Raw genomic sequence first — 27007 nt, 5'->3', positions numbered from 1 at the left:
TGAAGCCCCGATCAACCAACGTTATGAGTCTTTGCTGATTGAGGACAGTTCCTTGGCCGCCTGCCGGCCCAAGCCGTTCACTCACACACCTGTCATGCCTTGCTCACCTCCCTCTGATACCGCGCCTGCCAATCCGCATCCAGCGACGCTCCGCCTACCTGTAGAAAACCGACGTCAACACAGGACGGCATCTCCACCGCCGGCCGAAGGACGCACACAACCTGAGAAGGCCGATTTACCAGCTGAACTTCCACCAGCGACACCAGAGGGCTTGCGGCGTTCCGGAAGAATCCGTAGGCGTCCAGCCTACCTATCAGACTACGCCTGCGCGAACGTGGGGGAAAGCAGTGTTGTGTCCAAAGCCAGACAGCACAAGCTGTCACTCAACACCTACCAGACGTCCGGATTGGCCAAAACCAGTAGGCGTCACCAGAGGGAGCTGTTCTATTTATGATTGGTTGCCGGTTTGACAGCAGCTGTATAAATAGCTGTCAAACCGGAGTTCATTGTTCTGTTATGCTAGTTACTTGTGTGTATTACAAATAAACATCAGTTCTTGTGAATCGCCTCAGGCTACTTAATTCTAAGTAAGAATCTAATAGTCTCCACAAACAGCGGAGACACAAATATTGAACATGGACATTTAACGTTTTGTCCCTTCTTCGTATTTCAAAATCACATCTTCTCCCCCCGCCCCAAATCCTTTGATTTTTACGTTTCTTCCTTTAGCGCTTCCATAAGCAAATACTTTTCCCCTTTCTTTCCTAATCTTTTAAATGTATCTCAAAAGAACAATTCAGTTTTCAAGGTTTTTATTTTTTTTTACATAATGAAAAAACAAAGAGGCAGCATTTACATTTTAAGCAGGGCAAAACAAGATAAGATTATTATTATTATTATTTTTTAAGAAGTCCATATTGGTTTTATAGGCTTAGAACTTGGTGGAGTGAAGAGCTCATCATACATACTTTTCATATTATTATTATTATTGATTCCCTAATGGGATCCTTTCCCATCCTGAAAATCTGTGGGGAACCGGAGTCCCTAAGTTGAAGTCTCAGACTGTCTCATTTCCTGGAATGTTCCGGAATGATTTTTTGTCTTCTTGCATCCACACACTTTTATTAGCAAAAGGCAAAAGATGAAAAGAAGGACGGCTACTTTGGTCAGGAAAAGGGCGATGCAGAGAACAACGACAGAGTGTTTCTGGGAATCTGTGGATTAACAAAACAGAATAACAGAGTTAGAAGGGGACCTTGGAGGTCTTCTAGTCCAACCCCCTGCTGAAGCAGGAGACCCTCTACCATTTCAGACAAATGACTATCCAATCTCTTCTTAAAAATCTCCAGCGATGGAGAACCCACGACTTCTGAATGCAAGCCGTTCCAGAAGAGTCACATATTCTGGTTTTCCTCCAGATGGGGGGAGGCCATGCATCTGAGTGGGCATGGCCAACTTGTCATCACTCACGCCCAGGCCTCCTCAGTCACATGACCTCCACCCCAAGCCACGCCCACAGGAAAAAGTAGGAAAAATGTTGGGATTTCTCCCTATCTACTCCTGCTTCCCCTTTGCCAGTCTCCCCCCGTTTCCCCTCCTTTAGCAGCCCTAGGCCCCGCTTCCTCCCCCACCACCGCCTCTTTGCTTGCTTACCTTTGCAAAGTGGCTCTCAAAGGGGAAGTGGCTGGCTGCATGCGCGAATGCGCGGAGAACATGGCGGCAAGGACAGCAACCTTTTCACTGACCGGAGGACTTTTCAGCGGCCTGCGTCCAGCTGCCACCTCTTTGAGAGCTGGTATGCAAAGCATCAGGGCAAGTGAGTAGCGACCAGGTGGGTGTGGCAAGAAAGCGGCAACAGGGGGACCAGTTTGGGGGGTGGCTAGCCAGCCGTCGCTACCGGTTCACCAAACGTGGCAAAATTTCAGCCCCCGGTTCAGGTGAACTGGTGCGAACTGGCTGAATACCACTTGTGGTCATCGTTAACTTTGTAACTTTGTCCGAGTCCAAGGTTTGGTTGATGTTTGGTGGGTGATGCAATGTCCTTAGGAGATTGTACAATGTAGTGAGCTCTGCTGTTAGATGAGTTAATCCTATTATATCCTGGAGGGTCATGTCTTAATCCCATCACCCTGGAGGTCTTTTGTCTTGTAGATAGGCTGGCCCAGTCTTTCTTAATGGGCATCATATATCTGCTGGGGTGGGGGAGGGAGCTGCTTTCTGTCTTTAAAACATGTTTTATCATCCGGGGAAATATAATATTCTGCCTTTTTAACATTTCTCAAAATATTTGATTCTTCTAGGAGAGGGGTAGTTGCTAACTTTCTATACTTTGGATGCCAGTGTTCTGACCTAAGCTTCCTGAGAAAGCATAAAGCACAATCTTAGTCGAAACAACCTTCTTTTATTTAGACGGCTGTGAATTATGGTCCTCCACAGCCCGTAATGATTCAAAAACAGCCTGTGAAGGTTCCGACAGAAGTCTGCTCGAGTTGCCACAGTCTTTCAGGGGAATATCGATAAGCACCCATCTTTATCTCCTTTGAAACGCTGCCAGAGACCTAATTGCCATTTAGTTCTGCAAAGCCAAACTTAGCACAGAGTCAAATAGGACTTCTCAGAGTTTGAACTTACTAGATGAACTAATTGCTTCCTGCGAAAGCTCATGTCCCGTTTGCCCCTCTTTTATGTCTTATGGGAGGGGACAATCATCTCCAAGCCTTACTCCCAAGTCGACCCTGTTTTCTTAATTGTTCTTGCCTGCTGGCAGCTCTGCACATGCGCACACTGGGAACAGGCTCCTGCTGTTCTTCTGCCTCGCTGATTTCAGACTCCAGAGGCATAATTACCATAATTGCCCCCTCTCTGCCTCTGACGCAGACCTCTTGTCTGAGCCTTCCCCAGACTCCAAGCTGGCCCATGTTCCTCCCCAACCTCCTCACTGTCTGACTCTGCTGCCAGCTCTACTAACCGCTGGCGGGCCACAACCGTCAGCTTCTCCACCGCCTTCTTTCTACAACATACATTTAGCCACTCAACTCAAATCATGTGACTCTGGGCAGCGTGCAAAACCACTGAGCAAAAAAATACAAAGGAAATAACAATAGCACTTAAGACTTATATTCCGATTCATCGTACTTTTCCAGCCGTCTCTCAGCGGTTGCACAGGGTCAGCATATTTCGCCCTCAAATAACAGAGTATAACCACTAAAGCAAAGTGAAACAATTCCACGATTAAATATATATCTCCCCCATTGTAGGGAAGATATATATTTCATCTTGGCTCAGGTCCTTGGGAAAGGAATCAGAGAGAGGAGATATTTCCAAAGGCTTGCTCCCCACGAACGCAGCCCTCTGAGGAAGCATGAGAAAGTGTGGCTGGTCTCAGTTCACTTGTCTAGTTTAACTTAAAGAAGGACTAGGGGAGACATGATAGCAGTCTTCCAATATCTCAGGGGCTGCCACAAACTATTCTCCAAAGCACCTGAGGGCAGAACACGAAGCAATGGGTGGAAACTAATCAAGGAGAGAAGCAACTTAGAACTAAGGAGAACTTTCCTGACAGTTAGAACAATTAATCAGTGGGACAGAAGTTGCCTCCAGAAGTTATGAATGCTCCAACACTGGAAGTTTTAAAGAAGATGTTGGATAGCCATTTGTCTGAAGTGGTCTAGGATTTCCTGCCTAGGCAGGGGGCTGGACTAGAAGACCTCTGAGGTCCCTTCCAACTCTGTTATTCTATATTTCTACTTCCATGGGATGAGTGTCTAGATTTTTTGGGTGCCATTCCCTCTGCCATGGAGGGCCCTCTTACCAGATGCAGTTTCCGTAACCTCCTCCCACTCTGCAACCCAAGGTTCACCTACCTCTTAGGACATCCGTCTTCTGATCTGAAATGTGTTGGATCCTGCAGCTCAGCTGTGACCTCTCATCTCCTTTCCCAAGAGGTATGGTCAAATTGTTTGTCACACTGTACTTCTTTATCCCGTTTACTGTTCTGAAGAATTTAGGCAGGAAAGGGGGTAAGATTTTCCCATCCTTCATCCAAACAACTTTAAGATTTTGGGAGGGGAAGAATTCTGCAGAGCACGTGAAAGTGGGTTGAAGTCCTGCTGTGATTACGCCTTTGGGACTCTGAGGCTGTCTTGGTTCGACTGAGGGAGGAAATAGAGAGACATCAATTGACATTCCTCAGAAACAACACAGGAGCCTCCGAGAATGTTTTTGGTCACAGAGACGCGGCTGCTAAACATTTGATTTACTCCCATGTGTCTCTCCGTTGACTGAGAGCACCTCCCTCCCTCCCTGGAAATCAAATCGGGGTTGTTGTTGTTTTTTTGTTTTTTTTAAAAACAAAGTTTTATTGGTTTTTAGGAAATAAAAAGGAAAAGGGGGATGGAAAGGGTTACAAATTTTGGCAGTTGCAATATGCGGCAGGTGTCCCCCTCCCCCCATACTCATGGTATACATTTAAACAAAATTCAGTACAAAATAACAGTATTTAGTCAGCATATAAATTCATATAGTAGTTTCAATCAATTTATATCAAGCAAATTTTCTTGTTCATTTTTGTGATCTGAGTTTCCTTGGTATTGCCCCTTCTCCCCCCGCCAGCAGAGCTCCGGCCCCTCCTGTGTCCTGTATGTCTGTTGTAAGATCATCTGGTTTATCTAGGAGTGTTTTGTTTTTTTCCATAAAGGCCTGAGCCTCTATGGTTGTGTTAATTCTAACTCTTGTATCCTCCCAGAATATTAGCATACCTTCAGGCATCAGCCATCTGAACCACACCCCCTTCTGGTAAAGTTTCTTCGCTAATTGCGAATAATTTTTTCTTTTCTCCCTCACTTTCTTGGGGATCTGTTTCAAAATGGTTATTTCTCTATCTTGGTATTTCAAAACTTGCCCCCTTTGTGCACTCAGAATTTCATCTCTTGTAGTCTTTCTAAGAAACTTAATGTGTACTTCCCTGGGTACATTGTGTGTTCTAGCATATGCTGAATTTACTCTAAAAATCAAATCGGGGTTGGGGCAGTGGTGAAATTCAAAAATGTTCCCTACCGGTTCTGTGAGCGTGGCTTGGTGGTCATGTGACCAGGTGGGTGTGACTTGTTGGTCAGGTGACATGGCGGGTGAGACTTGGTGGTCAGGTGACTAGATGGCCGTGGCTGTACAACTGTCTCGCACACAATGCAAAAGCAGCTGGACTTCATACAAAATGGCCCCTGCAACAAGCAGGAACCTCACAGACAATAAGGCACAGCTGATTGTTGCACAGCTGACCATCAGAGCTTTTTTTTAAAAAAAATCTTTTTAAAGCATTTATTACTACCGGTTTGGGCAAACCTGCCCTAACCGGTAGCATTTCATCCCTACCAAACATGGAGACCACAATGTTTTTCCCTGAAGCAAGTTCTCTTTCTGGGACCCTTGGTCTGGACTTCACACAATAGTAGATCCTGGCATCTTCAGGGTAGATGGTTGGATATTGATGCTGAAGTTTGTGTTGGATCCAGAGATGTCCCTCGCACACCTACACCCCTGCTTAATCATCTTAGTCTCTCTTTTCTGAACTTTTTCCAAAGTTTCAACATCTTTTTTGTTGTACGGTGACCAAAATCAGTGGCAGTGTGGTCTTACTAGGGTTTTATAAAGTGGTAGTCATACTTCCTGCTTTATAAAAACCCTATTAAGATCACACCTGGAATGCTGCAACATTTTGATCACCAGGGAAGAGAAGAGCAACTAAGATGATCAAATGCCTGGAGACTAAAATATATGAAAAAAGGACTTAAGGATATGGGTTTGGCTAGTCTAGAGAAACGAAGGACTAGAGGGGACATGATAGAAGTTTTCCAGTATTTGAGGGGCTGCCCCAAAGAGGAGGGGGGTCAACTTATTCTCCAAAGCACCAGAAGGCAGGACAAGAAACAATACTTGGAAACGAAAGAAAGAGAAGCAGCCTCGAGTTAAGGAGAAACTTCCTAACAGTGAAGACAATTATCCAGTGGAACTGCTTGCCACCAGAAATCATGGATGCTTCATCACTGGAGGTTTTTCAGAAAAGAGTGGTCAGCCACTTGTCTGAAATGGTATAGGGCAGTGGTGGGCAACCCGCGGCTCGGGAGCCACATGTGGCTCTTTACACCCTTTAATGCGGCTCTTCTGTGTGCCGGGTGCCTGCTCCCCTCCCTCCTCTCGGGCTTCGGAGGGAAGCTTCTGCAAAAGCCCGGGCGAGTGACAACCAATTTTGGTCCTATGACTGCAGAATGCTGCAAAATACCATAAATGCAGGCCAGTTGTTGAGTGTTTCAAATGTGATTGGAACACTCAACAAGGTGACCACAATATGTGTGTGTGTGTGTGTGTGTGTGTGTGTGAGTGAGAAAGACAGACAGAGAGAGGAACAGAGAGAGGGAGTGAGGGAGGGAATCAGAGAGAGACTGACAGACAGACAGACAGACAGACAGACAGACACACACACACACACACAGAGACAGAGAGGGGGAGGGAGGGAGAGAAAGATAGACAGGCAGAGAGACACACACAGAGTGAGTGATTAAGTGAATGAGTGAGAGACAGACACACCCACATACACAGAGTGACAGAGAGAGAGGAAGGGAGGGGAGAGAGGCAGAGGGAGAGACAGACACACACACACACACACACAGAGTGAGTGAGAGACAGACAGACACACACACATACACAGAGAGTGACAGAGATGGGGGAGGGAGGGAGGGAGAGACAAAGAGCCAGAGAGAGAGAGAGAAAGAAAAAGAAAAAAAGAAAGAAAGTGGGAGAGAGAGATGAAATTAAAAACAGCAACATACAAACCTGACTTACTCAAACTATCCAAGGAAATGCAAGGCCAATGTTCACATTAGTGGTTGTGACTTTGTCAGTCAATGTCAGGATGTAATTTTCTCTACATTGTAAGGCAAATTTTACGGAATTTAACGTTATCGATAAATAATATCGTTCTAAAGTTTTTGTTTTATTAGTTGTGTTATTTGTATCCTCCCGACCTATGTGGATACTTGCATGCAGAAAATTCTCAATAAAAACTTATTGAAACTAAAAACAGTGTACCATCCTATGTATTTTCGGTTTTAAAAATGTGGCTCTCAAAGTAAATTTCAATCGTGGTTTTGGCGAGATTTGGCTCAGTTGAAAAAAAAGGTTGCCCACCACTGGTATAGGGTATTTCACTTGAGCAGGGGGCTGGATTAGAAGACCTCCAAGCTGCATTCCAGCTCATTCAATCTATTGAAAGCTCCTCCTTTATCACTGGAAATGGGTGGGGAGGATGTAGCTTCTCTCCTGGTCTTGGTACCATCACATGCCCCCCTGGGCAGATATAGAGTGAGTTTCCTTCTGGCTGTCAATTGGTATGAGTTTTCCAGAAGTTATGCTACCTTCACATTTATTTTAGAAAGCCTCTCTTTTTGTTTCCGTTGTTGGAGAACAGAATTTGGAGATCACGCAACATCCAGAATCCATCAGAAAGAACCTCACTCTATGCTTAATGCCTGTGGAGATTCTGAGTCATGCAGAACATGGTTGTCCTCAAGACGCTTTTTCAAGAGGACTTTCTGGTTTTTCCTATGAAAAACACTCTACTGTACAAAGACACCGTAGACTGACTCTAGAAAGGGTTTAACCACTTTTCCTGAGAATAGCTGGTCATGTCTCTTTGGGCAATTCCTTACAGTGAGAAGGATTAACCAATGGAAAACCTTGTCTCCAGGACCTGTGGGGGCTCCATCATTGTAAGTTTCTAAGAAAAAAAAATTACAACCATTTTTTGAACTGATATGAGGGTTTCCTGCCTAAGTAGGATGTTGGACTAGAAGACCTCCAAGGTCCTTTCCAGATCTTCTTGGTGCTGTTCCTTCTGCTGTGGAGGCCCCTCTACCAGGTAAAGACTCCATAACTTCCTCCCACTCTGCAACCCAAGGTTCACCTACCTCTTAGGACATCCGTCTGTTGATCTGACTTGTGTTGGATCTGACAGCTCAGCTCTGACCTCACATCTCCTTGCCCAGGAGGTATTGTCACATTGGTTGTCACACTGAATTCCCTTCTCCCATTTATGTCTTTATAAAATAATTCAGGCGTGTTAGCCTCTATCCGTTTCCCATCTTTCATCCAAACAATGTCGATGTTTGTGGAGGGAAAATATTTTGCAGCGCATCTGAAAATGGGACGAGATTCTTTGGGACTCTGAAGCTGGTTTGGTTCGACTGAGGGAGAAAGCAGAGAGACATCAATTGACGTTCATCAGAAACAACACAGGAGCCTCCAAGAATGTTTGTGGTCTATTCTATTCTATTCCATTGCATTCCATTCCATTCCATTCTATGACCAGATGAAACCAGGTGGCCCCAGTTGATCTCCAGAACTTCAGAGCTCTGATGATCTTCCTCACTTGTTCATGTAGCTACTTGGGTGGGAAGCAGTGGAATAGATCTTCTCCTCCCTAGATCTAATATCTGGCACTGGCCTTTGCTGTGGAATCATCTCAATGTTCAGAGAAGCCCATCAAGTCTGAAGCCAGAGATGACCCTCGCACACCCACACCCCTGCTTAATCATCTTAGTCTCTCTTTTCTGAACTTTTTCCAAAGTTTCAACATCTTTTTTTGTGGTACGGTGACCAAAATCAGTGGCAGTGTGGTCTTACTAAGGTTTTATAAAGTGGTAGTCATACTTCCTGCTTTATAAAAACCCTACTAAGATCACACCTGGAATACTGCAACATTTTGATCACCAGGGAAGAGAAGAGCAACTAAGATGATCGAATGCCTGGAGACTAAAATATATGAAAAAAGGACTTAAGGATTTGGGTTTGGCTAGTCTAGAGAAACGAAGGACTAGAGGGGACATGATAGAAGTTTTCCAGTATTTGAGGGGCTGCCCCAAAGAGGAGGGGGTCAACTTATTCTCCAAAGCACCAGAAGGCAGGACAAGAAACAATAGTTGGAAACGAAAGAAAGAGAAGCAGCCTGGAGTTAAGGAGAAACTTCCTAACAGTGAGGACAATTAACCAGTGGAGCAACTTGCCTCCAGAAATCATGGATGCTTTATCACTGGAGATTTTTCAGAAAAGAGTGGTCAGCCACTTGTCTGAAATGGTATAGGGTATTTCACTTGAGCAGGGGGCTGGATTAGAAGACCTCCAAGCTGCATTCCAGCTCATTCAATCTATTGAAAGCTCCTCCTTTATCACTGGAAATGGGTGGGAGGGGGATGTAGTTTCTTTTCTGGTCTTGGTACCATCACATGCCCCCTCGGGCAGATATATTTTAGAGTGAGTTTCCTTCTGGCTGTCATTGGTATGAGTTTTCCAGAAGTTGTGCTACCTTCACATTTATTTTAGAAAGCCTCTCTTTTTGTTTCCGTTGTTGGAGAACAGAATTTGGAGATCACGCAACATCCAGAATCCATCAGAAAGAACCTCACTCTATGCTTAATGCCTGTGGAGATTCTGAGTCATCCAGAACATGGTTGTCCTCAAGACGCTTTTTCAAGAGGACTTTCTGGTTTTTCCTATGAAAAACACTCTGTACTGTACAAAGACACCGTAGACTGACTCTAGAAAGGGTTTGACCACTTTTCCTGAGAATAGCTGGTCATGTCTCTTTGGGCAATTCCTTACAGTGAGAAGGATTAACCAATGGAAAACCTTGTCTCCAGGACCTGTGGGGGCTCCATCATTGTAAGTTTCTAAGAAAAAAAATTACAACCATTTTTTGAACTGATATGAGGGTTGGATTGGAAGACCTCCCAGGTCCCTTCCCTTCCAGATGTTGGATTCTATCAGGAGTTGAAGGTATGTTTCAAATATCCTGAAGTTCACACTTTCTTTCCAGATACACTTTCTGATGACTCAAGGATAAGTTTTTTCCCCATTGCCATCGCTCTGCTAAACAACTAATTCCCACAACACAGTCAAACTCTGTAGTAAGACCGTATTACTATTCTTCTTCTCGTCTTTCCTGTTACCTATCTCCTTTTCTACTTACGACTATAACTTTGTTGCTTGTATCTTTATGATTTATATTGTTTTGTTTAGTTTCCTGGTACTGTTTATGTTGATTGGTTATTTAGTATCCTAGGACAATTACTAAGTGTTGTATCTTATGATTTATGATGAATGTATTTTTATGATGACTACGATCATGACTTACCACCTATAGCTTTTATGTACTATGAGAGTTTATGCAATGAAGACAAATTCCTTGTGTGCCCAATCACACTTGGCCAGTAAAGAATGCTACTCTACTCTACTCTACTCTACTCTACTCTACTCTACTCTACTCTACTCCACTCCACTCCACTCCACTCCACTCCACTCCACTCCACTCCACTCCAATCCACTCCACTCCACTCCACTCTACTCTACTCTACTCTACTCTACTCTACTCTACTCTATTCTATTCTAGGACCAGATCAAACCAGGTGGCCCCAGTTGATCTCCAGAACTTCAGAGCATCTATTCAATTGTCCTCTCTGTTAGGAAGTTTCTCCTTAATTTCAGATTGCTTCTCTCTTTGATTAGTTTCCATCCATTGATTCTTGTCCTGCCTCCAGGTGCTTTGGAGAACAGGTGGACCCCCCCTTCTTTGGGGCAGCCCCTCAAATAACACTGCTGTCATGTCCTTCTATTCATTAGACGTACCCAATTCCTGCAATAGGTTTATATGTATGAGAGAAAAACGTGAAACGTTAATTGGTTAAAAAAAAAAAAGTGCCAGGAAATCAAAGGGAACATACAGAACAAGGAATAGGAGAAGAAGGGAGCATAAATGAGGTACAGGAAGATAAGGTGGGAAAAAGAAGAACTGAAAATAAAAGGCAGATAGAAGATTTCACTGGGATTTACAGTTGCAAAGAAAAAGCAGCGAAAGGAGATCTCCCCAAAAAAGAAGCCACAAAATAGTAAGGAAAGGAGGAGAACAGGGAAAACCCTGGGGAAAGCTACTAGAATAATAAAAGTAAATACGCTGAAGAAAAGATACAACTATCATAAAAATAGGAAAAAATAGGTTTGCTCGTAGGGTCATTTTTAGTCCTCCAGAGGCTTCAGGGAAGCTCCTGAAGCCTCCGGAGGGCCTCGGGGCCTCGGGGGTGAGAGGCTGTTTTCACAAAAGCCTCTGGAGCCTATAAAGCTTCTGGAGCCTGGGACGAGCAAAAAAAGCATGCAAAAAAATGGGGGGGGAGCGCCTGTCATGCGCACATGCGCCCTGGGGTGTTGCGCATTGCATTACGGGTGCGGCATGCCCACGTGCGACCCCCTTGCGCTCCCACCCATTATGACATGCGAGCCAAAAAAGGTTCACCATCGCTCGACTATCATACGGTGTATGGAAAGCAGAAGAGCAAATAAAAATGGAAGAGGCTTAATGGCAAGAGGAATTGATATATTATTGAATATTCAATTTATTTTTTTTGGTTAAGATGTATTGGTATACTTTGGATTATATTATATGTATGTTAAGAAATAAATAACTTTCGGCAAAGAAAGAAAAAAGAAATCCAGTTTGACACCCCTGCTTAAGGGTGTTATAACAGCCGTAATGTAATGTAATAGCTGATTACGAATGAAGGCAAATATATGTGTCCCAGGATAATGTCGCAGGATGCAATCTGGGTCAGTCATCCCCAGCCATCAACACACTCCAACTAACATGTAAAAAAGCCACGTACACTATAAATACCATGCACTGAACAGCACACACCGCTAGACAAAGGAGAAGATCTCCCCCCAAAAAAGAAGCCACAAAATAGTAAGGAAAGGAGCAGAACAGGGAAAAACACTGGGGAAAGTTACTAGAATAATAAAAGTAAATACGCTGAAGAAAAGATACAACTATCACAAACATAGGAAAACGAAAAAGAAGTTAGGGGAAAGGGAGAGAAGAAGGGAAAGAATTAAAACTGGAATTTTTGAGAGAAAATGGTTAAAAGAGGAAGAAAGGAAAAGGAGTTACATTAGTAGACTAAAGAGAAGAGTAGCAAGATTGTTATTGTGAGGTTAACTAATTAAGAAATAAAGAAATGATAGTATATTGTTAATTGTAGAAAAAAATGGAAAGAAACGCTCTTTATGCTTAAATTGAATTAGCGGATGGATGCTGTTTATAGCAAAATATACCAATGGAGAAAATAAGAAATAAGGAAAATTTGGTGTAACTTTGAAGGGGCAATGGAAGATATTGTTTATGTATTAAGAAAAACTAATCATAAAGAATAATAACAATCCCAAAGATGAAAAATAATGGAAGAGAATAATTTGGCAGAAAGTGAAAACAAAGCGATGATGTAAAAAGGACGATGTAAATGAGAGGATGTAAGAGAAAAGACCCAGAGAACTCTTTGTTCCTATAATATGTATAATTTGTATTAAAAAAAATAAAAAACCTTGAATGGAAAAAAAAAGAACCTCACTCTATGCTTAATGTCGATGGAGATTCTCCACCATCCAGGTCACGGTTGTCCCAAAGGTGATTTTTCAAGAGGCAACTGGACTTTCTGATTTTTCCTTTGAAAAACATTCTGTGTTATACGAAGACACCATCCACTGACTCTAGAAAGCGTTTACCACTTTTCCTTAGAACTATGGATCATGCCTTACAGTGAGAAGGATTAACAAATGGAACAACTTGTCTCCAGGAGTTGTGGGGCCTCCCTCATTGTAAGTTCCTAAAAAATGGCAACCATTTTTGGAGAGGATATGAGGATTCCTGCCTTTGGCAGGATTGGATTAGAAGACCTCCAAGGTCCCTTCCTTTCCAGATGTTGGGATCTATCAGGAGTTGAAGGTGTCCATACCTCAAGGATCAGTTCAAACCAGGTGGCCCCAGTTGATCTCCAGAACTTCAGAGCTCTTATTCACATAGCTACTTGGATGGGAAGCAGTGGAAGAAATCTTCTCCTCCTCAGATCTAATATCTGGCACTGGCCTTTGCTGTGGAAACATCTCAATGTTCAGAGAAGCCCATCAAGTCTAAAGCAACCTTAATATTCCTCTTGCACTGGATTTTATTCCAGTAGCAAATCTGAGGATGGATTCTGTTTGATCTCAACTGCCAACACTCACCCAGACCTTGCAGAAGGAGGAGAAGCATCAGCTGAAGAGGACCACCGATTCTCTTGAAGGACCTCAAGGCAGCCATGCCAACAGCAGCAGGAGAAACATCTGAGGTGACTTTGCGTCTTGCCCCACAGATGTTTTCTTCAGTGGGAGGAGCAAAAGAGGAACTCCCATTTCCTTTTCATAAAGTTGGACCAATGTCTCAAGTTTGAATTTCTGGGTAAGCGACGAAGTCAGCGAAGTCAGAGAAGTTCTTTTATTTACTCTGGAATAATAAAAAACATCTCCAAATCTGCAATGTCCAATGACTAATCTTCCTGTCACCCCAAAAGTTAGAAAGTTACACTTTACTGCAAGGTCCTGTCGAAGCTTTGGTTGCATCCTGGAACCAATGGATCGCCAAGGCTTTGGAGGTATGATTGCTTCTCTCTGTTGCTTCTCTTGCCACTCCCTGTGGGTCATGGATCAATTGAGGATCCCCTAAAGGGGCAAGAGACACCTACACCCCAATGGTTAAAAAGAAGGAATCAATCCAACAGGACATGAGTTAGAGCTGCTATCAAGGTGGATCTGGGTATGTCTAGTTTAATGAAAAGATGCGGAGACTCTAGAAAGAGTGCAGAAAAGAGCAACAAAAAGGATTAGGGGACTGGAGACTAAAACATGTGAAGAACGGTTGCAGGAACTGGGTCTGTCTAGTTTAATAGAAAGAAGGACCAGGGGAGACATGATAGCAGTCTTCCAATATCTCAGGGGTTGCCACAAAGAAGAGGGAGTCAAACTATTCTCCAAAGCACCTGAAGGCAGGACAAGAAGCAATGGGTGGAAACTAATCAAGGAGAGAAACAACTTAGAACTGAGGATAAATTTCCTGACAGTGAGGACAATGAATCAGTGGAACTACTTGCCTCCAGAAGTTCTGAATGCTCCAACACTGGAAGTCTTTAAGAAGAGATTGGACAATCATTTGTCTGAAGTGGTGTAGGGTTTCCTGCCTAGGCAGGGGGTTGGACTAGAAGACCTCCCAGGTCCCTTCCAACTCTGTTATTCTATCTTGCGTCAGTAAGAGTGGTAACACCCCACTGTTCTTCTGCCCTTATTGGATCCATAGAGAATAGAACAGAATTAGAGGAATAGTAATAGGAAAGGATAGGATAGAATAGGATAGGATAGAGTTAGAGGAATATGAATAGAATCGAATAACAGAGTTGGAAGGGATCTTGGAGGTCTTCTAGTCCAACCCGCTAACCCTAACCCTAGACCCTAAAACTTCCAGTGTTGGAATACTCACAACTTCTAGAGGCAAATTGTTCTAGTGATTAATTGTTCTGTCAGGAAATTTCTCCTCAGTTCTAAGTTGCTTCTCTCCTGGATTAGTTTCCACCCATTGCTTCTTGTCCTGCCCTCAGGTGCCTTGAAGAATAGTTTGACTCCCTCTTCTTTGTGGCAACCCCTGAGATATTGGAACGCTGCTATCCTGTCTCCCCTAGTCCTTCTTTTCATTAAACTAGACATACCCAGTTCCAGCAACCGTTCTTCATATGTTTTAGTCTCCAGTCCCCTAATCATCTTTCTTGCTCTTCTCTGCATTCTTTCTAGAGTCTCCACATCTTTTTTACATCGTGGCGACCAAAACTGAATGCTGTATTCCAAGTGTGGCCTTACCAAGGCATTATAAAGTGGTATTAACCCTTCATGTGATCTTGATTCTCTCCCTCTGTTTATGCAGCCTAGAACTTCTTCCTTAGTTCAAGGTCTGATACTAATCATGTTAGTATCAACCATTTGTCTGAAATGATATAGGATAGGGTCTCCTGCTTGAGCAGTGGGTTGGACTAGAAGACCTTCAGGGTACTCCTTTCCAACTCTGTGATTCTCTTGCAGTCTTAGGGCTGAGCCCAAGGAGCCGGTTGGAGGTCTGAATTCTCCTCTCCCAGAATCCCCTGAGAGCATCTCCCTGCTTCTTCCTCCTTCTTTGACTTTTGCCTCCTTATCTCCAGCCTTTCAGAGGGACACCCCCCCCCCCCCCCCGCTCTCTCAATTATTCTGGTGTGTTGGGAAAATGGGGCCACCACACCCTCTGCATCTTTTTCTAAGAAGTAAAATTTCAATCAGAACAGAACTAAATTCTGTGGTGAATGATTACTAAATTTGTGATTAGGGTAATCCCCTCTTTCCTCTTTATCGGAGGGACAGACCGTTTCCTCAAGAGAAAAAGAGAGTCGAATTTGATTTTAAAAAAGAAAAGAATATTTTATAAAAAAATTCTTTTAAGTGCATGCTATGCACCATCAGATGAGGTTAGTAGGTTATTTAAGCTGCCCAATCGTCAAACATGCGTAGAGTAAATAAACAAATTTAATCACAGCTCTTCCGTTTGCTCACAGATCTCTCTCTCTCTTTTTCTCTCTCTCTCCCCCTCTCCCTCCTTCTTTCTCTCCCTCCCTCCCTCCCTCTCTCTCTGTCTCTCTACATGCACTGGTTTTAACACAGGTTGTTGCTCTTTTCTTCTTTGGTTCTCCTTTTAGTTGTTGAAAAAAACCCACATGTTCTCTATCTCTAGTCAAAAGACAAAGAGGTTAGTGAGTGCTTCCTATTTTATCTGATGGTTACTCCCTCACACATTTACAGCACCGGAAAATTGCCACACTCAAATCACTTTCAGCCGAAAACAACAGGTTCTTGGAAGACACAGGACCAAGGGAAGTTAAAGTCACTACAAATTTTACTGGTACATACTATCTATAGAGAGAGATGAATATGTATGCTATATGTTTATGTGTGTATATACAATATATATACAGTACGTACACATCAATCAGAAAAGAACTGGAAGAGACCTTTGAGGTCTTCTAGTCCAACCCTCTTCTCAAGGAGGAAACCCTATACCATTCTAGACTCTTCTTAAACACCTCCAGTGATGGAGCCACCCACAATTTCTGGAGGCAAGCTGTTCCACTGGTTAATTAACCTCACTGTTAGTAATTATCTCCTTAGTTCTGGGATTTCTATGATTTTTACATTTGCTCCTTTATCACTTTCAAAAGCAAATTCTTTTCAAATATCTTTCCTAACCATTTCAATGTATGTCAAAACAACAATTACTTTGGTTGACAAGTTTAAAAAAATGACAACTAAAGAAGCAGCATTTCATTTGAATCACCGACATGGCAAAATAAAGGTTTTTTTAAAAAAATATCTGTCTTGGTTTTATAAGCTTAGAACTTTCCTGGCCTGTTCTGTCCTGTCCTGTCCTATTCCATCCCATTCCATGTAGTAGAGTGGAGAGTGGAGTGGAGTGGAGTGGAGTAGAGTAGAGTAGAGTAGAGTAGAGTAGAGTAGAACAGAACAGAACAGAACAGAACAGAACAGAACAGAACAGAACATATGGAATGGAATGGAATAGAACACATGGAATGGAATTTCCAGAGGACTGGAAAAGAGCTGATGTGGTTCCCATCTTCAAAAAAGAGGAAAAAAACAGATCCAGGAAATTACAGACCTATCAGCCTGACCTCGAAACCAGAAAAGATTCTGGAAAAGATAATCAAACAACGAATTTGCGAACACCTAGAAGCAAACAAAGTAATAGCCAAAAGCCAACATGGATTTGTCAAAAACAGATCATGCCAGACTAATCTTATTGCATTCTTTGATAATGTGACAAAGTTAGTGGACCAGAGGAATGCCGTTGATATAGTTTACTTGGACTTCAGTAAGGCTTTTGATAAGGTAGACCATAACCTACTACTAGATAAAGTAGAAGAATGTGGGTTGGACAGCATCACCACCAGATGGATTCGTAACTGGCTGACCAACCGCACTCAATGTGTAGTTCTCAATGGAACTGCATCTACATGGAGGGAGGTATGCAGTGGAGTACCCCAAGGCTCTGTTTTAGGCCCAGTACTCTTCAACATCTTCATGAATGATTTCGATTAGGGAATAATTGGGGAACTCATCAAATTTGCAGATGACACCAAGCTGGCAGGAATAGCCAACACTCCAGAAGATAGGCTTAAGATACAGAAGGATCTTGACAAACTTGAACATTGGGCACTATGTAATAAAATGAAATTCAATGGTGAAAAGAGTAAGGTTCTACATTTAGGCAACAAAAACGGAATGCACAGGTACAGTATAGGTGGTACTGTGCTCAATAGTAGTAACTGTGAGAGGGATCTTGGAGTTCTAGTGGACAACCATTTAAATATGAGCCAGCAGTGTGCAGCAGCTGCCAAAAAAGCCAACACAGTTCTAGGCTGCATCAACAGAGGGATAGAATCAAGATCACATGAACTGTTAATACCACTTTATAATGCCTTGGTAAGGCCACACTTGGAATACTGCATTCAGTTCTGGTTGTCACGATGTAGAAAAGATGTGGAGACTCTAGAAAGAGTGCAGAGAAGACCAACAAAGATGATTAGGGGACTGGAGACTAAAACATATGAGGAACGGTTGCAGGAACTGGGTATGTCTAGTTTAATGAAAATAAGGACTAGTGGAGACAGGATAGCAGTCTTCCAATATCTCAGGGGTTGCCACAAAGAAGAGGGAGTCAAACTATTCTCCAAGGCACCTGAGGATAGAACAAGAAGCAATGGGTGGAAACTAATCAAGGAGAGAAGCAACTTACAACTGAGGAGAAATTTCCTGACAGAACAATTAACCAGTGGAACAGAAGTTGCCTCCAGAAGTTGTGAATGCCCCAACACTGGAAGTCTTTAAGAAGATGTTGGATAGCCATCTGTCTGAAGTGGTCTAGGGTTTCCTGCCTAGGCAGGGGGTTGGACTAGAAGATCTCCAAGGTCCCTTCCAACTCTACTATTGTATTGTATTGTATTGTATTGTATTGTATTATAAGATTAAAACAAGTGTAGATGGGACAGTTACCCATAAAGCTAGATTAGTAGCACAAGGTTTCAACCAGTCGGCAAATGATTATGATGAAGTATTTGCACCCAGTTTAAAAGCCATAGCATTATGTGCATCATTAGTTTGGGCAGCTAAGCATGGATATGTAATAAATAAATTAGATGTTGAAACTGCATATCTTCATGCACCGTTGTAACACACTATTTACTTAAAGAAACCTGAAGGATTAAACACTGATAGCAACACTGATTGTTGGAAGTTAAAAAAGAGCCTGTATGGTTTAAAACAGTCAGGCTACGAGTGGAATCAATGCATAGTGAAGGAATTAGCAAGGATAGGGTTTAAAGCTGGTATAGCTGATCCTTGTTTATTTAAGCTAGAAAGTGATGGCATGACTTCATTATTGTTATTGTTTACAGACGATATAGCGTTGATTACTAAAACAGAGCAGAAGGCCATTGAAATTATTACACTGTTAAAAAAAGAGGTTTAAAATAAAACATCTTGGTGAAATAAAGAAATATCTTGGAGTGAAGATAGATAAGACTAGGGGAGGATATGAAATATCACAGGCTGATAAGATCAGTCAGTTACTGAGGAATTACCAAATGGAACTGTGTAAACCTGCTAAAACTCCTATGAGTCAGGAATTTAGCAAAGATGATAACACAAGCCCAGTGTTTGATAAGAATATTTATCAATCCCTAATTGGTAGTTTATCTTATCTTAGCAATTGGTCTAGACCAGATATTTCATATAGCGTTAATCAATTGGCAAGGTTTAATGCCGAACCCACTGAACGGCATTGGCAAGCAGCAAAACGTGTATTAAGGTATTTGAAACAGACAATACACTATACATTATACTTAGAGCCTAAGGATGAGCTGACATTAACCGCATACGCTGATGCACGTTTTGCAACTGAAGTTTCCACACGTAAATCTACATCAGGTTATCGCGATATTCTTGGGAAAAGCATTGGTTGGATGGCGGTCTATCCGTCAGAAGCATATAAGTTTGTCTACAATGGAGGCTGAATTTTCATGTTTATCTTTGTTATGTACCAATTTAATTTGTTACAAGCAACTACTGATAGATACGGGAATTAATGTTCGTGAGCCTATTGTTGTATACGAGGACAACCAAGCAGCGATCCAGATGGCAACAAATATTGCTGTAAAGACAAGGTCAAAGCACACTGATTTGAGATATATGAATGTACGGCAAAGTGTTAGTTGTAAAATGATTAAACTAGAATATTGTATGTCTGAAGAGAATGTTGCTGATCATTTTACCAAAGCACAAGATACGGTCAAGCATTAACAATGTTGTGATGTTTATGGATTGAGAATGTGAAGTTGTGTGTAAATACATTGACAACCCAAGAGGGGAGAGTGTTAGGGATGTAACCCTAGGCTTGGCTTGCCAATGTATATAAGCTATGATTACTTTACTGTTACTTAAATGATTCAGAGATGTAATTGGTTTATTACCTCAAGCAGCCATAAGAGGGAGCCAGAATGACTGTTAGCTCTCTGTTTTGTTAGAAGCTGGTCGGTGTATTTTTGAGGTATTGTGGTTTGCTACTGTTTAGCTATATTTTGTGTACTAGACTGACTATATTGATAACTGAATTACTGAACCGTGTATGACTTGGACTGTTAACTGGACTCTGAATACCTCTATATTTCTACATAGTAAACTACCACATTTTTATACTATTCAGTGTCTCTGTATGCTGATTTGTGTGTGTTATTCCATATCACTCTCATTACGCTTCTCTGCATACTCGCTCTTCTAACGGGGAGCTTAGTTACTTAACAGTCCCCATTGTCATCAAAATCAAGACTCTTGGTGAGTTTACGACAGCTGTGTCATCATCCTTCATTCATGTTATTCCATTCCATTCTTGCCATGGTGGCGCAGTGGTCAGAATGCAGTATTGCAGGCTAATTCTGCCGACTGCCAGGAGTTCGATCCTCATCAGCTCAAGGTTGATGCACCTTTCGTGCTTTTGAGGTTGGTAAAATGAGGAGCCAGATTGTTAAGGGCATTCTGTCCTATCCTATCCCATCCCATCCCATCCCATCCCATCCCTCTATTCTGTCCTGTCCTGTCCTATTCTATTCCATTCCTTCCGTTCCTCTCCATTTCATTTCATTCCTTTCCGTATTGTATTGTGCTGTGTTGTGTTGTATTCCATTCCATTCTCTGTTCTGTTCTGTTCTGTTCCGTTCCCTTCCATTCCATTCCACTTAGTATAGTAGAATAGAGTAGAGTAGAATAGAGTAAGAGTAAAGTAGAATAGAACAGAACATAGGGAATAAAATGGAATGGAATAGAATAGAATAGATTCTCCTTTTAGTTGTTGAAAAACACACACATGTTCTCTATCTCTAGTCAAAAGACAAAGAGGTTAGCAAGTGCTTGCTAATTTACCTCCTGATTACTCAATCACACATTCACAGCACCACAAAATTGCCACACTCAGATCACTTTCAGCCAAACACAACAGGTTCTTGGAAGACAAGAGGAAGTTAAAGTCACAACAAATTTTACTGGTTACTATATATGTGTGTGTGTGTGTGTGTGTGTGTGTGTGTGTGTGTGTGTATGTATGTATGTGTATGTATGTATGTATGTATGTATATATATATATATATATATATATATATATATATATATATATATATATATATATATACATATATATATATATATGTATGTATATATATAATGTATGTATGTATGTATGTATCTATGTATCTATGTATCTACCGTATCTATCTATCTAACTATCTATCTATCTATCCATCCATCCTTCCATCCATCCATCCATCCATCCATCCATCCATCCATCCATCCATCTATCTATCTATCTATCTATCTATCTATCTATCTATCTATCTATCATCTATCTATCTAATCTACCTATCTAATCTATCTATCTATCTATCTATCTATCTATCTATCTATCTATCTATCTATCTATCTATCTATCTATCTATCCATCCATCCATCCATCCATCCATCCACCCACCCACCCACCCACCCACCCACCCACCCACCTACCTACCTACCTATCTACCTATATATATATATAGAGAGAGAGAGAGAGATAGATAAGTAAGTATTCTATATGTATGTATATGTATGTACTGCATTTCAAACCGTTTCTGTGTTTGGCTGGTTTCATTACCCCTTCGGAACCTGACAATAGGTGTGTGTATGTATGTGTGTATATACAGTATATATACCAAGCAATCAGAATAGAGTTGGAAGGGACCTTGGAGGTCTTCTAGTCCAACCCCCTGCTCAAGAAGGAAACCCTACACCATTTCAGACAAATGGCTGCCCAATCTCTTCTTGAAAACCTCCAGCCACAATTTCTGGAGGGAAGTGATTCCACCGTTTAATTGTTCTCACTGTCAGGAATGTTCTCCTTACTTCTGGGGTTTCTATAATTTTTACATTTGCTCCTTTATCACTTCCGTAAGCAAATTCTTTTCATCTTTCTTTTCCTAATAAATTTCAATGTATGTCAAAACAACAATTACTTCAGTTTTCAAAGTTTCCTTTTTAAAATAAAAATAAAGAAGCAGCATTACATCTGAATCAGCGACATGGCAAAATAAAGTAAGGTTTTGTTTTTTTTTTCAAAATCTCCATCTTGGTTTTATAGGCTTAGAACTTTATACATTTGGGAGAGTGTACCGCTAATTATACAAGCCTTTTAATAATATATATTTTTTAATTTCCTAATGGGATCCATTCTCCTCCTGAAAATCTGTGGGGAACCAGAGTCCCTAAATTGAAGTTCCAGACTCTCTCACTCCCTGGAATGTTCTGGAATGAAATTTTGTCCTCTTGCATCCGTGCATTTTTATTTGGAAAAGGCAGGAGATGGTAAGAATGACGACTACTTTAGTCAGGAAAAGAATGATACCGAGAGGAAGGATGAAGTGTTGCTGTGAGCCTGTGGAGAAAAGACAATGGATTATTTTGATATATCGTAACCATCTTAACCATTCACGATTGAAAGCAAGGGTCTCTCCTGCATGAGATCAGCTATCTTCATTCAAGCCACAGGCAATACGTATCACTATTCACATGAGGTCTGTTTGAAGTTTCAATGGTGGAAAAAGTGACTTATCCCCAGTTCTTGCACTTACGACATCTCCAGAGTCCCCAATGTCATCAAAATTAAGACTCTTGGCAGCCACCGTGTGTTTACGACAGCTGTGTCATCATCCGTCATTCATGTTATTCCATTCCATTCTTGCCATGGTGGCGCAGTGGTCAGAATGCAGTATTGCAGGCTAATTCTGCCAACTGCCAGGAGTTCGATCCTCACCAACCCAAGGTTGATGCGCCTTCCATCCTTACGGGATGGGTAAAATGAGGACCCAGATTGTTGGGGGCAATAGGCTGACTCTGTAAACCGCTTAGAGAGGGCTGTAAAGCACTGTGAAGTGGTATATAAGGGCTATTCCTATTCCTAAATAGGAGCCAGCCACGTGCAGCAGCTGCCAAAAAAGCCAACACAGTTTTTCTAGGTTGCATCAACAGAGGGAGAGAATCAAGATCACGTGAAGTCTTAATACCACTTTATAATGCCTTGGTAAGGCCACACTTGGAATACTGCATTCAGTTTTGGTCACCATGATGTCACGATGTAGAAAAGATGTGGAGACTCTGGAAAGAGTGCAGAGAAGAGCAACAAAGAGGATTAGGGAACCGGAGACTAAAACATATGAAGAACGGTTGCAGGAACTGGGTATGTTTAGCTTAAGAGAAAGAAGGACCAGGGGAGACATGATAGCAGTGTTCCAATATCTCAGGGGTTGCCACAAAGAAAAGGGAGTCAAACTCTTCTCCAAGGCACCTGAAGGAAGGACAAGAAGCAATGGGTGGAAACTAATCAAGGAGAGAAGCAACTTAGAACTGAGGAGAAATTTCCTGACAGTGAGAACAATTAATCAATGGAACAACTTGCCTCCAGAGGTTGTGAATGCCTCAACACTGGAAGTCTTTAAGAAGATGTTGGATAGCAATTTGTCTGGAAAGGTGTAGGGTTTCCTACCTAGGCAGGGGGTTGAACTAGAAGACCTCCAAGGTCCCTTCCAACTCTGTTATTCTATTCTATCCTATTCCTATTCCTATTTCTATTCCTATTCCCATTCCCTGTTCTGTTCTTGCACTTATGACATTTGCAGAGTCCCCCATTGTCATAAAAATTAAGACTCTTGGCGACCACCATGTGTTTATGACAGCTGAAGCATCATCCATCATTCATGTTATTCCATTCCATTCTTGCCATGGGGGCCACAGTGTTCCTTGAATGCTCCACACTCATTTGCACTATTCAGCTGACCCTAAGCGCACAGAGAAACCGCCGAGCATCCTCAATGACTCTGAGAGAGAGTGATAATGACCAGATGATTGCAAGGAGTATAAATCCTTCCATCCTCCACCATTCAGTGCGAACTGAAAAAGCTTCTTGGGTGAGAAGTGAAATGTCTTCAAGGAAAAAAAACAAAGTCCAGTTGCCTTTGGGGAAAAAAACATCTTTGGGACTGTCAGCTGGAAAGCCCAGGTTCGAGACCCGAATGTTGCATCAATGCTCCAGCTTCCGCTCACGTAGCAGTTCAAAAGCACGCAGAGGTGAATAGATAAATAGGTACCCCTTCAGTGGGAAGGTAACCACTTCTGTCCACCTTTGGCATATAGCCATGCTGGCCACATCAATATGAAACTTCTTTGGACGATGTTGGCTCCTTCAGCTAAGAAACAGAAATGAGTACCACACCCAAGAGTTGGACATAAATAGTATACAGCATTCATTCATTCATTCATTCATGCATATGTATGTATGTATGTACAGTATGTATGTGTATAGTATACAAGTTAGTGCGTAACGGAATGAGCTCCCGTGACTTGTCCCAGCTTCTGCCAACCTAGCAGTTTGAAAGCAGGTTAAAAAATGCAAGTAGAAAAATAGGAACCACCTTTGGTGGGAAAGGAACAGCATTCCGTGCACCTTCGGCGTTGAGTCATGCCGGCCACATGACCACGGAGACGTCTTCAGACAATGCATGCTCTTCGGCTTTGAAACAGAGATGAGCACTGCCCCCTAGATTCGGGAACGACTAGCACAGATGTGCGAGGGGAACCTTTACCTTTACCTTTATATAGTATGCTTTGACAAAACATCTAATCATTCCCCTGGCTCAGCTGATAAGGGAGGAAAGCTTGTGGCTTAGAGGTTAATATAACTGCCTAGCATGTAAAACAGCCCAAGTTCAAATCCCAGTAAGAGTATGGATACTCTTAATCACTTAAAATAGATCTATACAGTAAGAGTATGGAGATCTTAATCACTTGAAATAGATCTATACAAGTCTCCCTTCATTTATTTATCAGCACAAATACAACACAAATATAAAAAGGCAACATTAAAAATATGGTTTTCTGCCTGGATGGTCTCCTGTAGTGAGCCGATAGACAGAAAGGGGGAGTAGTGAGTTCCCTCCCATATTTGGGCATACCAGGGGTTGTAACACAAATACATACCTATTTCCCTGGCTCAGCTGATAAGGAGGAGAGCCTGTGGCTTAGTGGCTAATACATCTGCCTAATATGTAATACAGCCTAGGTTCAAATCCCAGTAAAGGTATGGCTAGCTGATGAGAGCTAAATTGCTTGAAATAGATCTATACTAGTCTCCCTTTATTTATTTATCAGCACAAATACAAAACACACACAAACACATACATACATACATACACACACACACGCATGCATATATACATAACCTATATACATATATACATAACATACTATACACACACATACACATATCACACACACACACACATACACCATTTAATGAACCCGTAATCCCTTGCGAAGTGGAGTCTGGGCAACGGAATGGAGCTGATTGTTTATGGCCAGATGCCCTTCTTGTTGCCAATGTGGAGTTTTGTTCAGCAGATATATTCTCATTGTGCCCAGAGGGAGAAATATGAGCCTCTGCCTAGGATGGAACTCACAGCCTCCTGATTGTGAGAGGAGAGCTCTAGGCCACTGCACCACTCATATAGTATACAGTATATATTGTCAGCCTCTACTTTCCTTGCTTGCTATCGGCTGTCATAGAAACAGGGAGGGAGGGGGCTTGAGAGATTTGGGAGGGGGAATTGTTGGTGCTGGAGGAGTTATGCAGAAGGGAGTTTTGTTCTCACCATCTTCTGTGCATGCTGATGGCCTGTGTTTGGACTTGGTCAAGGCCAACCATCTCGCATACCAACTTGAGGCTTTTTGAAGATGTACATCACATGACACCTTAGGGAGTTGCAGATTGGGCATTGGGTTGGGGCAGTTGGAGGGGAGGGAGCTGGTTAAACATTTGATATGTACATGTTTGCGCCTTTTTGGCTCAGATCTTGCTTTCCTTTTCGCTGCTTTCAATTCATATCTAGTAAAAGTACTTTATCTCCATTCAAATGGAGTTGAGGCTTTTCTTTCTTGGATATTGAAGGAGGCATGCCTGACATACTATGTATACTATATACTGTGTGTGTGTATACAATATATATATACTATAGTATATTTCATATATATCATAAAACAAATCTGGAAAAAAAAACCTGCAGGGTGTAAGTCAACAAATCCTCAGAAAAAAAGGTCCATACTTACTTTCTGGTTCATCACTCAAACTTCTGTCGTTTTTAAGTTGCCTGGTAATGAAGAGTGTTGTTGTTTCATTGACAAGAGGCTGGGAATCGTGCTGGACCTGGCAAAGGAACATGGAGGAGTTCCTGTCTTCAGTGGCTATCACCTCCAGGTAGGCCTTCAGGGAAAACGTCCCATCGGTATTTGAGATCCTTGGGGCAACCGTTCCTTTTTCGTTTGCAGCATCCGTGGAAAACAATTCCACTTCTACATCATCTGGGTAAAAACTGTCTATGTTGCAAGTGACCACCACCACGGTGTTCAGCTGGATGGGAGAAGGTGGGTCGGTCTCAAGATGTATCTTGGGAGGAACTGAGCAAAGAAAGCCAAAGAGGTCAGTCAAAAGAGCTTCAGCTCTTCAGAAGAGAGAGAGAGGGGGGGGGAGGGGAGGGACAGATAATAGAGATAGATAGATAGATAGATAGATAGATAGATAGATAGATAGATAGATAGATGATAGATAGGTAGGTAGATAGATAGATAGATAGATAGATAGATAGATAGATAGATAGATAGATAGATAGATAGATAGATAGATAGATAGATAGATAAGTAGGTGGGTGGGTGGGTGGATGGGTGGGTGGATGGATGGATAGATAGATAGATAGATAGATAGATAGATAGATAGATAGATAGATAGATAGATAGATAGATAAGTAGGTGAGTGGGTGGGTGGGTGGGTGGGTGGATGGATGGATGGATGGATGGATAGATAGATAGATAGATAGATAGATAGATAGATAGATAGATAGGTAAGTAGGTAGGTAGGTAGGTAGGTAGGTAGGTAGGTAGGTAGATAGATAGATAGGTAGGTAGGTAGGTAGGTAGGTAGATAGGTAGATAGGTAGATAGGTAGATAGGTAGATAGGTAGATATATAGATACTATAGATAGGTAGGTAGGTAGGTAGGTAGGTAGTTAGGTAGATAGGTAGATAGGTAGATAGGTAGATAGGTAGATAGGTAGATAGGTAGATAGGTAGGTATATTCTGGTTGGGTGTGGCCAGCTCGGCATCACTTGCGTCAGGGGCTCCTATGATAGCCAGAGCACTCTGCCAGCAAAAACAGTTTCCCTCGCTCCGTTTTCAGCCACACCTGCCTCCTGCAATCCTCTGCCAGTGGAAATGGAGCTCAGGAGGTTGCGACGGTTTCCTGAAACCCCCCACCCGCAGCCCTTCCGAACTCCGTTTTCACTGGCAGAGACACCGGGGGCCGATCCTTTGCTGTTTCCAGGGCAGCCCCGGGGGCCACATCTAAGTACCCCGGAGGCCAGATCCGGCCTATGGGCCTTGAATTTGACACCCCTG

General features: G+C 42.3%; 1 protein-coding gene across 1 annotated transcript; it reads right to left on the bottom strand.

The window, feature by feature from the left end:
* Positions 1-851: 851 nt before the first annotated feature.
* On the bottom strand, positions 852-25761 carry LOC309390446 (tyrosine-protein phosphatase non-receptor type substrate 1-like). Its single transcript, XM_081949798.1, has 5 exons — positions 25666-25761; positions 13096-13354; positions 7962-8237; positions 3864-4151; positions 852-1214 (listed from the first exon to the last, which is right to left on the bottom strand). The coding sequence occupies exons 2-5, from the start codon at positions 13169-13171 to the stop codon at positions 1045-1047; spliced, it is 810 nt and encodes a 269-aa protein (XP_081805924.1). The 5' UTR covers positions 13172-13354; positions 25666-25761; the 3' UTR covers positions 852-1044.
* Between the last annotated feature and the right edge of the window lie 1246 nt (positions 25762-27007).

The sequence above is a fragment of the Natrix helvetica genome (genome assembly GCF_964273705.1).
Source record: "Natrix helvetica genome assembly, chromosome: 3".
NCBI classification, from domain to species: domain Eukaryota; kingdom Metazoa; phylum Chordata; class Lepidosauria; order Squamata; family Natricidae; genus Natrix; species Natrix helvetica.
This window is presented reverse-complemented; position numbering and strand designations above follow the sequence as displayed.